This window comes from Protopterus annectens, chromosome 5.part1 (assembly GCF_019279795.1).
Source record: "Protopterus annectens isolate FY-2018-M chromosome 5.part1, PAN1.0, whole genome shotgun sequence".
In the NCBI taxonomy this organism is placed as follows: domain Eukaryota; kingdom Metazoa; phylum Chordata; order Ceratodontiformes; family Protopteridae; genus Protopterus; species Protopterus annectens.
The window spans coordinates 533,410,253-533,425,034 of record NC_056736.1 but is presented as its reverse complement, the minus strand read 5'-3'; the positions used below and the strand labels follow the sequence as shown (position 1 = coordinate 533,425,034).

The 14,782-nt window shown below is 36.8% G+C and overlaps 1 protein-coding gene across 1 annotated transcript in view; it reads left to right on the top strand.

Annotated features, from left to right (window-relative positions):
• Nucleotides 1-14,782, top strand: part of CCDC191 (coiled-coil domain containing 191) — a 1,143,870-nt gene that overhangs the window by 251,531 nt on the left and 877,557 nt on the right. Inside the window, exon 4 of the mRNA XM_044073155.1 lies at nt 3,320-3,472. Within this exon, the coding sequence (XP_043929090.1) occupies nt 3,320-3,472 (153 nt within the window). The remainder of the gene's footprint in view (nt 1-3,319; nt 3,473-14,782) is intronic.

Here is a 14,782-nt window from a genome sequence, read left to right as displayed (position 1 = left end):
CCATCCCAGCACATTTCTGTGGAAGTCATTCTGATCAGGACTGGCACAAACTCCCATAAATGATTGTTAGACACATGGGTCTTCCATAATCCACCTGTGGGGACCCCCCATATATCTGTTTGCTTGAATTCACAACATACAGTTTAATACATTCTGTTCCAGGACTGATTGCAGAAATGTGTGCATGACAGATGGCTTCTTTTTCCCTTGGTTGGGAATGTTCCTGTATAGCACCCCCCTTTCCTCTAAAAACAGAACTCTTTTAAAGATTCAAAATGACTATCAAAATATAATTTATTTCACCCTTTAACTTTTTTTAGACAAGAAGTATCATTATTGAGTTATTAATTATGACATAGACATTCATATATTTATATAAATGAAAACAAACCGTATTGACATATTTCAGTTACAAACGTTATAAATCACTTATAATCTATACAGTTGTCAGTCAAACATTACATAGCTCATTCAGTTTCTGCCTTCCTTAAACCTCATTCCTCCTCCAACATGTTATTCTGCATGTATTGTTCCCACAATTCCTATTTTTCCTATGTAATTTGCTTCTACCCTTTTCTTAATACTTCACATCCAGTTATTTTATCACTGTTGCAGTCACTACTTCTAGTACAGTTAGTTTATACTTTGATTTCCATTTTCTAATAATTGCTTTTTTGGCAGCAACCAGAATTAAATTCAGCAAGACCTTACTATGTCTAGGCAATTCTGATTCTGTATGTATTTGCAGTCTACCTGATAGAAAATTCTTTGGAATCTGCTTGTGGTATAAAAATATCTATGTAAACACTTCCAGGCAAAGATGCTAAATCTTCTAGACTTTGTTGCATATTTGGGAGCCACACATATGTCCTCCCATTGTTTCTTTGTGAATTGCTTGTATAGTCTTTCTAACCTCCTCTGACTGATTCCTATGGTTAGCATGCAATATTTTATATGCCCTACTAATTATCCCTTTTTAACACCAGCTTCTGTTGTAGAGTCTACTAACAACTCTACCAGAGCTGGTCTTTTGCTTAGGACCCCCAATTTTTCTTTCTCTTTGCCTATACTCTGATATCAATCCTTGATAGGGAAGCCAGTTTGTAGCATGCAGTCCAAATGAATTCTTGTCCTCTTCCCATTCTATTACCTTTCCCTCTCTCACCACTTAAGTTTTGTTCTATAAACAAAAAAGATAATAAAGACTTTTCAAAACAAATTTCACATAACACCCCACCTAAAAATGACCAATTATATCTCTGGCTACTCTTCCTTTGTAAAGAATACCTTATAGACCTCCTTTACCACATTTTCAATTATCCCGGACACAAAATAATTGTATCCTCCATTTTGAAGTCTATAATAGTAAAACTTTTGACAAAACTACAGAAACTTTCCACCTCTGCACACTTGACTTCTGCCCAATTTGAAGTCTTCCAGCCTTAAGTAAAATGTTAAGAGAAATTAGCCTATTCGTAATTGTCCAGTTATATTCAGGAATTTGATCCCCTCTGTAGTCATTAGCTTTCTGGAATGGTAGAAGCCCTATTTCTACTGTCTGCATGATTTCTGATGACTTCTTAAACAGCATGGATAAGGGCAATTTGACTGGTGCTGTATTTGTAGACCTTACCAAGGAATTTAACCTGGTTGAGTACAACCTACTCTTTAGTGCAATCTCATCCATAAGCTTTAAAGATTAAGCAAAATGGGGGCCTACAGTACCTCCCAGCTGTGAGTAGGTGACATGCATACAAAGTAAAGACTTTCATCATTAGCTTCACAAAGCCAAAAGTTAATCTTTAGTCACTGTGCTGCACACCAGGTGCCTGCACATGCTAGTCACAGGTGTTGTAGCAGGCAGGTAACCATTTCACCCTGGGATGGACAAGCCATTGTTAGCCATTCATTCTCACCCTCCTCTTATTGATTTTTCCAACACCAAAACTGCCAAGTGAGCAGAGTTTATTTAGATTATAATTAGGGCTTTTTCCCTATGAGACATGGAGCCATCTAAATCTCTACCTTTTGAAAGGAAGGTGAGGTCTACACACAGTAATTACTGCCCTTCTGTCAACTGACAAAAAGTAATATGTTATCACCACATTACTTAAAAGCAGAACAAAAGAGCTTCAGTGAATAATTCTCTTTTTTCCTAACTTTCTCATCTTTTCTGCCTTTATTCTGCTTTTAACATTGCAGTCCTACTCCCTTATTTGCTTTATTACCAATGGGATTGTTTACAGTTTTAGACTCTTCCTTCAGTCATTAACCATTAAGGGGTCTATTTTTAACTATTCTAGTAACTTCCCTGGCTTCCCTTATGCAGCTTGTGAGTGTGCTTCTGGCTTTCGTCTACCGCATACTCCTGTAACTTCCTTTTCTTGCCTTGACATTATTTGCCTCCAATCCTGGAAACTCTAGAATATTTGACTTTCATTTCTCCATGCGTAAAGTTTGTGTACAGATTACTGACATTTTCCATTGTGTTTAAAGTGATTCCATCAATGTAGAGTTTCTTCTTGAGTCTGGCCTGTCTTTGTCACTTTCTTGATGTGCTACATTTTTGTGAAGTGTAGTGAAATCCATGTGCCTATTTAAATTCCAAGAATCATAATTGCAATCAAAACTATATGCACAAATAAATATACTTACAGTCTGAGTTTGCTATGTTTCGGGTATCCCGCTACTCAGAAGTATAGTGATCTTGCATTTGCTTTACTAAGTTTTTGGAGTGTGGGGTCAAAAATGCAGAGAGTTTGGGATTTTGTTTTTGTTCTGATCACAGAATAATTTTTTGAAGTGTTGGGATTTACCAATGTCACTCCTTACACTTCTGATAGGGAACTGTAAAATCCACCGTTTGTCATTACTGCCTTTGTTTTCTGTGGTTTCCATCTTGTGCCACAGTTGTGAATGCTAAACTCTGAAGGCCCACACATGAGTATTTATAGAGCTGTATCCAGTTTAAAAGAGTCTAACATTTTTTCATGGCCTCTGTATTGTTTGCTTAACAGCTGTCCTATTTGGAGTCCTTGTCAGTGGCTGCATCTGATTGTGGTAACTGCCAGCAGTTTGCATTATTGCCTCCTTCAAACAATACCTCACACTTACCTTGTTTGCTAATATCTGCAGTCTGTACCCTGCTTACCTGTTCTTCCTTGATGCATTCTAATGAGAGTAATACAGCTGTCACCATGTACAGCACAGACGTGTTTCTTGCATGGGAAGGGGAGATGTCGGAATGGGGAGCAAAGGACAGAAGTGTTAATAACAACCATCTCTTGTGCAACCTCATTTTTTTGTCTTTCTCTTACAGCCCAGGAGCTACTAAATGACTGGATGAACTCTAAACTAAAGATGAAGATGGTATTAGATGAGGAGGAGGATGAAGCTGAAGATAATGAGAAGATAAGCACAGATGAAACCCGTCATGAAGTTCCATCCTTCATGAAGTACAACAAATTTGATGGTATCTGTTTATCTTTTGTGCTTTACTATGTTTTTTGGTTTTATCTTGCTGCACTGTGCAGTGCAGTTTATATGTGGGTTGTATTTTAAAGCACTAATGACATATCAAACTGTGTTTTTCTAATAATTATTTTTAATCCTTTATTGTGACACATAGGATTATATGTGATAATTGAACATCACTGCATCACCCATCTTATTTAATTTAATTTAATCACGTTTCTTTAGATGAAAATTATCAAACCAAATTACTTAAAATAATGAAAGCCCTTGCATTTCCCTTAAATTTAACAGCTCTCAAGGTCATAGCACCTTAAGGTAGGTGAGTTAAAACTATGGGGGCAAACCCAATATTAAAACTTCTCCTTACCCACAGCCAGAGTTCAGCAAATTGCAGTCTGATTTACCATATCTGGTTAGATGCCACATAACTGATCTGTCTTCAATTGAGTGAAATGTTCTTGTGCACGCTTTGCACATTTATCATACTGTATAGCTCTGTCTACTGTTGCTCTTTATTGATGCAAGGTAACCCTTATCTTTATTGACCTGTGTATTAACAATAAGTAGAGTGGGCAGAAAGCAAACAAAGTATAAGTACTTCAATTAAACATGTGAACTATTCTGAAGTTCTGTCTGACATGAATCCAAAAGTGATGTGTTAGCTTATTAAAGGAAAAGCTTTTCACCAGTACTGAACACCTCCTTTAAGTCCCATATTAGGTATAAATGGGTGTAGCAGCCTTACATGTTGGTCAGCCCTACAGTAGCCAGACAGACAGACAGCCATGGTACCAAAATGAACATATCCTTCAAGTGGTGAATGAAGCTACATGACCCTGACTACTGAGTGGCTTTAGAAAGTTGTTACATCAATTATTTCCCCCCAAACTCAGAGCAGTCTTCTAGTTTTCTTGACAGTATTCGTATTCATTGTCATTTGCTGCAGGATTCACGGATATGGTAATGGTGTTTACTCCACAGTACACATGGCAGGACAATGCATTCAAGGCCTATAGACTGCAGATCAAAGAAATCTGCACATAAATCAAAAAGAGATGCTAGCTGTACAGAAAGCTCTGACAGCCCTCAAGGATCTATTACATCCAGGGCAACTTGCAATAAAGACGGACAACACCACACTAATGTGGTACATAAACAAACAAGGGGGTACACATTCCTACCCTCTATGCAGGCAAGCAATGATCTTATGGAACACAGCTCTGGCCTACCAAGTCCAGTTACAAGCACAATTCCTGCCAGGACAGAAGAACACATTGGCAGACGACCTCAGCAGAAACATCAAAGATCCCCACGAGTGGAAACTAGATCCACAAATATTTGCAATGATAACTCAAAAAATGGGGCCTTCCAGACATAGACCTGTTTGCCAGTCCTCAAAACTATCAACTGACAAAATTTTGTACAAGGACATTTCACCATCAAGCTTGGAAAGTGGACTCTCTCTCTCTTTTAGTTGGAAAAACCTGACAGTATATGCCTTCCCTCCATTGCCTTTCCTCACAAAGGTTCTTTTGAAAGTCAAAAAGGAGAGACCACGACTGATTCTCATAGCCCCAGACTGGCCACGCCAGCACTGGTATCCGCTATTGAAAAATATGGCCCACAGCCCACCACGGATATTGCCTCAAATACCCCATTTGCTCACACGGGTGCAGCGGTTAATGCTGTCGCCTCACAGCAAGAGGTTCTCTGGTTCGATTCTCGGCCGGGGTGCCTTCTGTGCGGAGTTTGCATGTTCTCCCTGCATTAGCGTGGGTTTCCTCCGGGTACTCCGGTTTCCTCCCACATTCTAAAGACATGCGTCTGGAGCATTTCTCCCCGGGCCTCCGCTGAAAACAGGATCTGTGGAACCTAGTCGGACTTTCCCGGTCAACAAATGTTAAATAAAATAAAAATAAATAAATAAATAAAAACAATCAGATTCGTCACAGCCAGCTTAAAACTTTAAATCTGGCTGCATGGCAAATCAACTAAACATCCAACCAGCTCCTCTTTCACAAGCAGTTCTGGATGTTATTCTGGAAGCCAGGAGGCCAAGCACCAGGAAGGCTTATTCGGACAAATGGAAAAGGTTTTGTGCCTGGAACCAAGCTAAAGGCCAAGACACAATTCAGCCTCACATGCCTCACATTCTACAGTATTTAGCTGAGATGTTGCACAAAGGACTTTCCTTTTCCTCAATTAAAATCCATGCTTCAGCTATTTCAGCTCACTACAACACAGATCCACCTTTATTTTCACATCCTCTTCTAAGGCAGTTCCTCAGAGGGGCAAAAAACATTAGACCACCCAGGAGAGCTCCTGCACCAACATGGGACCTCAACTTTGTTCTGGAAAAACTAACGCTACCTCCCTTTGAACCAGCTTTCTCTGCAGATCTTCAGTTCCTATCATGGAAGACTGCCCTGCTCCTTGCAATAACTTCAGCTAGAAGAGTCTCAGAGCTACAGGCACTAATGGCAGTGGAACCTTTCCTCATTTTTCATCAAGACAGAGTTTCTCTATGAACTAATCCTTCCTTTATGCCTAAGGTGGTTTCCAGTGTAGTCAAACCATCCACTTACCCACCTTCTTCCCCAATCCACAGAACAAAGGTGAGAGACTCCTGCATTCCTTGGACATTCACAGGCAGCTTTGTTACTACTTGGACAAAACTAAGGCTTTCAGAAAATCTGAACAACTCTTTGTATCCTATGCTACAGCTTCTCAAGGGAAGGCTATATCAAAGCAAACCATTTCTAAATGGATAGGTCATTGCATACGTTTCTGCTATACCCATCATGGGAAACCAGTTCCTGCTACCATTAGATCCCACTCTACCAGGGCAACAGCTACCTCTACTGCCTTTCTCAGGGGGGTTCCAACCAAGGAAATTTTAGAAGCTGCAACTTGGAGTTCAGTACATACCTTTACCAAACTCTGTCACTTACCTCTTTACTCTAAGTCCAGGGCGGGCTTCGCCACTGTAGTTCTGCAGAGCCTTATTGCCTCCACTAACCCTCTATGATACCCCCCCCACCTTAGCTTTGGGATTCAACCCAAGTGTGATGATTGCAGCAGGGTAACACGATGAACATAGTACAGTTTTGTACGTACCATAAATGTAGATGTTCGAGTGTTCACCCTGCTGCAGTCCAGGTTACCCTCCCTCCATCCCCTCTGATCTACTGGCTACATCTCTTCTATGCCTTACTGATGTATTTGCTTATAGCTGAAGGGATTTTGTGTTTGTGCAGTGGTTACTCCATTTGGTACTAATTCTGGCCACCTTTTTGGGGGCACCTGACATCTGGGGCAAGAAAAACTGAAGAAAATGGTGTTGGGTGCATTATATATACCCCTGGCGCACTGACGTCAGGGAAGAGACGACAGCAACTGACGCCGGACCAAGACTTTGGAATTCTGGCCGACTGCGGGACCGCCTGACAACAGGATAACCCAAGTGTGATGACTGCAGCAGAGTGAACACTCGAACATCTACATTTATGGTAGGTACAAAACTGTACTTTTCTTTCCTACTCATCTGCTAAGCTGTACTCCAAGGTCTCTAGGAATACTGTGTCCATATGGCTCTTACACTGCATAATGCACATTTATACCATCAACAACAAACTTTACTGTCAAAATCTAAGGCACATTCTGCAAGGTTCATAGCAACTTCCATGGCCTTATTCAGGCAGCATGATTATTGGTGCATTTGTTTATCAAGCACTACAAGATGGATATGGCATCTAGACCCAGGTGTTCTTTGAGACCACCATCCCTAAGGGTATCCTGTCATAATGCCATTAAAGAGTATAAGTAACTCAGGATTCTACCCCAACAGTCAGGGTGGATGGAGGGGATAATGTACAATATGGAAGCTATGTACTTGCCATAATGCTAGATCTTTGCTATCCCATTCTGCTCACCTTGACATCTCACTTATCTTCCCCCTCCAAACTGTCACTTCCCAGCTTCTGGACAGACCTGGTAGACATAATCCTGAAGCATATACTCTACTCACTAATACTGCTTCCTCATCACCAGCTGATCATTCAGGGGGCAAACATGATCAGAGGGGCTGAGAGGACACAGGTGCATTGTGGGAGATGGAAGGAGCACAAGCACTGGAGTGAGCAAATGTAGCTGAAGCAGTTGCCAGTTCGGATCCACAACAAGCATAGATTACCCAACAGTCAAGGTGGAAGGAGTGGACTAACAAAGATCCATTGTTACAATAAGTATGTGATAGCCATCATCCAGAGTGTTTTTTCTAGGGTGCTTAATAGACATCACAATACAAACAGCCTTTCTCCTTACAGACAAAACAGTAACATACAAAAGATATTTTGAGTCCAGCAAAGCAGAAGTGTGCTTCAGCGAGACAGTTTCTGAAAGTCCTGGGGGTTCATGGCTTCAGCCATTCTCATGGTCCCTTATACCATGCTTCATATGAAGAAATTCTAGTGGTATCCCAGGTCACTCTGGAATCAGTACCAGACTTCTCTTCAAATAAATGCTGATTGTTCCTTGTCTGTTTCAGGAATTGGCCTGATGGACCAATCAAGTAGTCTTCAATCTGGGCTTTCCTTTGTATACCCTCTACAAGCTCAGAGCATTGCAACAGATGTTTCGGACTTTGAATGGGGAGGTTCAGGGTGTATGGAGCCCTTTACACAACAAGAATCAAATCAGTATCAAAACATGATGACCCTGATGAATGGTCTGAAAGCTTTGCACCAACTGTAGACACAAGGCATTCTCCAAGTAGTGACAATCAACAATACAGTTGCATGCAATATAAAGAAACAAGGAAGGGCAAAGTCTTAACCCCTTTGTAGACTAGCCATGACAGTTTGTAAAGTATCCATTTAATACAATATCTTTCTGCAGGCAGTCTGCACCCCCCCCCCCATCTGAACACAGTGACATATTCTTTAAGCAGGTCCAGGATAGACTCTCTCAAATGGATGTTATACAGAGAGGTCTTCTTCAGCTTATTGATCAATTTGCAGTTCCTTAGATAGACTTGTTGCATAAGTAAGTAGAAAAACAGGAAACTAAGTCTGTTTTGCTATAGGACTCCTTACAGGCAAGCAGCAGCAACTGACACCTTCTCAATGACCTGAAAGGAGGGGTTTCTGTGTGCCTTTCCATCCTTTCCTTTGATTCCCAAAGTGCTTCAAAAGATTAGAAAGGGCAGTCCAAGGATACCGCTGCTGACCCATGTTTGTCCAAGATAATGCTGGTTCTGTGTTCTCAATGAATTTTTCAGGGGTCATTATCAGAATAAGCTAACTACATTTGGCTCTACTCTGGACTAAATTGTGCTTAGGCTTGAACAAAATCAAGCTAAAATTATGGACAATGAGCTAAAAATAAATGAACTGCAACAAAAAGCACAAACCAATGACACCATCATTAAAGAATTACAGCAAAAACGTTAGACTTGGAAGCTAGAGGTCGGAGAAGTAATTATATCATAAGAGGTATTCCAGACAGCTTTGATAATTCACAACTTATTCCAATAATAAAATAAATACTAAGCTCTCTTTTGGCTAATAAAAATCTCCTGGCTGAGATAGTGATCGAGAGAGCTCACAGAGCTATAAAGCATACACAAACAAGTGATCTTCCTAGACAAATCTATATCAGACTGCTTAATTCAGCACATGTTCAACAAATACTGTCAGCTTATAAGATTAAAAAGAATGTTAGATGGAGAGCGCATAAAATTATGATTACTCAAGATCTTCCTTTACAAATTAAACAAAATTGACAGAAACTCAGCAAATACTGCAATTACCTCATTGAAAATAAGATTTGTTTCCAAATGAGATATCCTGCAACTTTAACATTTTATTACAAAGAAGAAAAAATATCCTTGGAAACACTTGACCAGGCAAAATCCACCTTTCTGCGTCTCTTCAAAGTAAATCCTGCCTGAGACAACTCTTTTCATATATTTTGATCCAAAAACAACACTTGGAAGGCTAAACAAGTGCTACAGCTCCAAAGAACTAAAGGACAGAAGAATATACCACTCTTATGGGAAATTTTAAACAAGTGGATGTGAAATGTGTTCTAAATAACTCTGCTTACTTGCCTGTAAAGAAAACCACTTTGCTACACTGTAATACTTAAGGTACTGTCTTTTAGTAACTGCCTTTACATTTAAAAGTTACAAAGCTACCTAACACTGTCTGCATGGAGAAATGACTGTAAAGTGCATTTACAGCTTACAAAAAAGAAGTGTTAAATTACATTTAAAAAATGGGATATAACCTTTGATATAATAGTTTAAGTAGTGTAAATATTAGACATAAGTAGTTTCAGTTAAAATTTATACTCATTATTCTACTGGCATAATTGAGTTGCTTTTAAGTATGTCTATGAGCAAGGTACAAAAACATTTCTCTTTTTTTTCTTCCTCTCTGTTTGTTCACTTGATGGCACTGGTTAATTATTAACATATGAGTTCACAATGATGTGTTTATATGGCTTTTGACAGTGCAGTGTTAAATGAAGATTCCAATACATTTAAAGAACCACAGTTAGTTGCTGTTAGCAAGAATAAAGCAAATGTTGAATTTTAAAGTGCTGCCTTCTTTAAATGTTTAAAATGCATAATCATTATTCTGCTGACATAACCATTGAGTTAGTTTTAAATGTGTCTATTAGCAAGGTATATAAAAACATTTTTTTTCTTTTCTTTCTGTTTGTTCAAGTAGATGGCACTGGTTAATTATTAATATATGAGTACACAAAGATGGATCTATATGGCTTTTGACAGTGCAATGTTAAATGAAGTTCCAATACATTTAAAGAACCACAGTTAGTTGCTGTTAGTAAGAATAAGGCAAATGTTGTTGAATTTTAAAGTGCTGCCTTCTTTAAATGTTTAAAATGTATAATCATTATTCTCTGGCATAACCATTGAGTTACCTTTAAAGGTGTCTATGAGCAAGGTACAAAAACATTTTCCTTTCTTTTTTTTCCCCTGTTTGTCCAGTAGATGGCACTGGTTAATTAATAATATGAGTTCGCTATGATTGCTTGTATGGTTTCCAGTACATTATAAAGAACCACAGTTAGTTGCTGTTAGCAAGAATAATGCAAATGTTGTTGAATTTTTATGATGCCTTCTTTAAATATACATATATTGTACTTGTTTTTTGAAAATATTGTTTTGTTAACTCTTTAATAACTCTTGAAATGTTAAGAATTATAATATGTTGCTGTTACTACAAAACTTTTTATAAAAGCTACTTTTCCTTTTCTCTCTATATAAATATCTAAAGGTACAATTAATATAATATTTTAAGAAGACTGAAAATGAATATGCAGTATATAAATAATAAAAGGAGCGGGATGGGCACAGTCTGTTAGCTGATGACTGTTTGCATTTGGAACAGTATGGGTATTATTGACATCCCTCTGATTTATATCTACTCCTTGTTAAAATAGTAGTTTCTTTTAGTTTCTTAACTCATGCACATTTACAAATACAGAGGGATGGGTGGTTAGGCACCTATTTAGAGTTTAGGAGTATAGAAGTCACAACATTTATTCTTAAGATAAATACACTAACAGAAAAAGTTTATAACTGTATTTTTGTGTATCAACTAATGAGAAACTGTAACAATATTAATAAAAAATGATAACCATGGACTCTTGGAATGTTAAAGGGATGGTAGATAAAAAGAAAAGAAATTTAATCATGCACCTCACATACCAAACTAAGGCTGATATAACTTTCTTGCAAGAAACTCACTTAGATGACCAACTTTTGGTTAGGGAAAGGAAAAGAAAATGGGTTAAAACAATAGTTGCTGCAAATTATAGTTCTTTGTCCAGGGGGGTGGCCATTATAGTAAATAAATCCTTCCAAGGAGAGATTAATTCCTATGAAGCTGACTCAAAGGGAAGATTAGTATTATTTACTACTGAATATCATACTTTGAACAAACCATTACTCTTTCTTAATATATATAGCCCCTGCTCAAATCAACAGCTCTTCATTTATGAAATCTTTACTATATTAGCCAAATACCCAAATCATCTGTTTATTGTAGGTGGGGACTGGATTGCTTTACTAAATCTAGATAAGAATAGATCGCATAATAAAAACAGACAGTCACAATCTACCACTACAGCACTTGAAGAATTACAAAATACATTTGAACTAGTTAACCCTTATGTTAAATTTCAATATGATAAAACAATATCAAGATTCGCTTTCTTTTCAGCCACTCATAAAACTTGGTCCAGGATAGATGCTTTTCTAATTTCCCTTGCTTTCCTTTCTAACAAATTAAATTATGCTGTATCGCCTAGAACTCTTTCAGATCATTCCAAAATTAAACTTTTAATAAACTTTCAAGCTCATAAACAAAATATTTCCTATTTCAATAACTGGACGTTAAATCCTACAATTATACAAAACCAAGAAACTACACAAGAAATTCAGAATGTGCTAGCCCAACTTCAAAATTATTTTATATCTGATCAAATTCCATATGACATATAATGGGCGGCTATGAAGGCAGTCATCAGGGGTATTATTATTCAAAAATCTGCATGGCTCAATAAAAAGTATAACAATCTTAAGAATGAACTAAAGTGTCAAATAAACACTGCTGAACTAGAACTAATGGAAAAATATTCTAAAGAACTTGAGGAAAAAATAATTGGCAAAAACAATTACACAAACACTATTTAGAAAATATCTCCTTCTTAGAATTAAGGTCAATATATCAATATTCAGAATGGGCTCAAACACCATCAGAATTCCTAGCTAGACTAATTAACATAAAAAGTGGACCTCCTAGGATCAAAGAAATAAAATATGAAGGACAGGTGAAATTATACAATATACCCTTATCATCATCTACAGACAGATTTGAGGATTTTATACATAATATAAACTTTCCACAAATTACAGAAGATCAAAGGAAACTCTTAAAATCACTGTTACATTTAAAAGAGATAAAAGCTACAATAAACTAAAATTAGGTAAATCCCCTGGTCCTGATAGATACACATCGGATTTTTATAAGCTATTCATGGAACCTATCTCCAAAGTGTTATTAAAAGTTTTCAACTATATAATACAATATGGTATAATAGACAAATACTTAAATAACTCCAAGACAGTGTTGATTCCTAAACCGCATTCTGACCCAACAGATCCATCAAATTATAGACCAATAGCCTTCATAAACACTGATCTTAAGATATTAGCCCATGTTATAGCAAATAGATTTAAGAATATACTCCCCTCTATTATTTCCCAACAACAAATGGGCTTTATGACAAACAGGCAAACAAGTGACAACACCCTCCTTTTAGATACCATTGTAAGACTACTTAATAGGGATAAATGCCCCAGATATGCCCTTACAGTAGATGCAACTAAAGCTTTTCATAGAGTAAACTTATACTTTCTCTGTAATATACTGCCTTTATATGGTTTTCCTCAAGAATTCATTAAAATGATCCAGGTTCTGTATCAGAAAGCTTCTACCACTATACAGGTAAATAAACTTATAACTAACCCTATACTCTTATCCAATGGTACAAGACAAGGATGTCCTCTTTTGCCATACCTATTTAATCTTTATTTAGAACCCCTCCTTCTGTTTATTTCACACTAAAACTTTCATCATATTGCCAGAATCCACAATACAAATCTTATATACTCGGCCTTTGCTGATGACTTAAATATATACTTCCAACTCCCCACTACTGACCTCCCAAAAATACTTAAAGTTATTAATGAGTTCTCGGTAGTTTCAAATTATAATTTAAATTTAAACAAGTCACACATATTTCCCCTCAGTCCTATAGGGCATAAAGAATTGTACTTTCCTATGAGTGAGATCAAAATAAACTACCAGATAAAATATCTAGGAATAATATTTACTTCAGATTTCAAAGATATTATAAACAATAACCTACTAACTACATGGACTAGTATTCAAAACGATATGGATAGATGGAAGAACATTAATATGTCTCTACTGTCAAAAGCTAGTGTTGTCAAGATGAATTTTCTACAAGAATACTCTTTCAATTAAATGCTACCTTTTCAAATATTCCCCAAAACTTCTTCCTTGCCATGGAAAAAGCTATATCAAGATTCTTATGGTATCCCAAATCTACCAGAATTAAATATGCAAAACCTGTACTCGCCAAATAAGGGGGGATTGGGGTTACCTGATTTTAAGCTTTACTATAGTATAATTACTGTATACAGACTAATACAGATAATAAACCATGACTCATATATAAATACTTGGACACCCCAGTGGACCAAAATCTGGTATAAACTGTTGAAATCCATTGGCTGTAATATCATATGTTTACCATTCTTGAATTTAAACCAGGCTAGCATATACATGAAGAATTTACACCCACTAATTAAAAGCATGATTCTTACAACACATAAACTATTTAAATAATTGCAATTAGCTGACGCTTTTGCCCTTATATAACCATTACACCTAAATCCTAATTTACTAATAAATAATAAACCAGTTAATCAAACAAACTACCCCCAATAAAAGATTACACAAGGGATATATACCAATGGAAAGACTCTAACATGGGGCAAATGAGACTTGAACTCAAACTTCCTATGAAATATAGCATTATCCTTAACCAACTTCATCAGCTTATAAATGCTAAATTCTCACAAATACACACTGACTTACATAACATAGATTTTGTTAAATTAATACTTGAAAATCTTGCGATTAAAGGGAAAACAATTTCTAGGACTTATAAAATTGTAATGAGTGCAAAACATCAGAATTCTTTATTATTTTCAAACTATTGGCAAATGAAAAATCAATCACTGACTGAAGAAAATAAGAAACTAGCCATTGAAAATACAATCAAATTCATTCCTTTCAAGAAGCTGTTATATACACAAATTATGGTAAATAACAATCTATATTATACCTTATCTAAATTAAATAAATTCAATCCTAAATTTTCGCCTATATGTCCCCATTGTCCGGATCAAACAGCTGATATTTTACATGTCATGTGGAACTGTACTAAGATACACAACTTATGGTATTCCTTGAGAGTAAGATTGGAGAATATGGGATATGAAAAATCAACCCTTATTTGGGAGACAGCTGTATTATACATTAATATCAATCAACTCCCAAAAATATTAAAACATGTCTTTATTACGATGTGTGCCCTTATTAAATTCTTTATTACAAAGAATTGGAATGTCATGTCACCAATTACATGGGAAAACTTTAGCAATCTTGCTATCAAATATATCTCA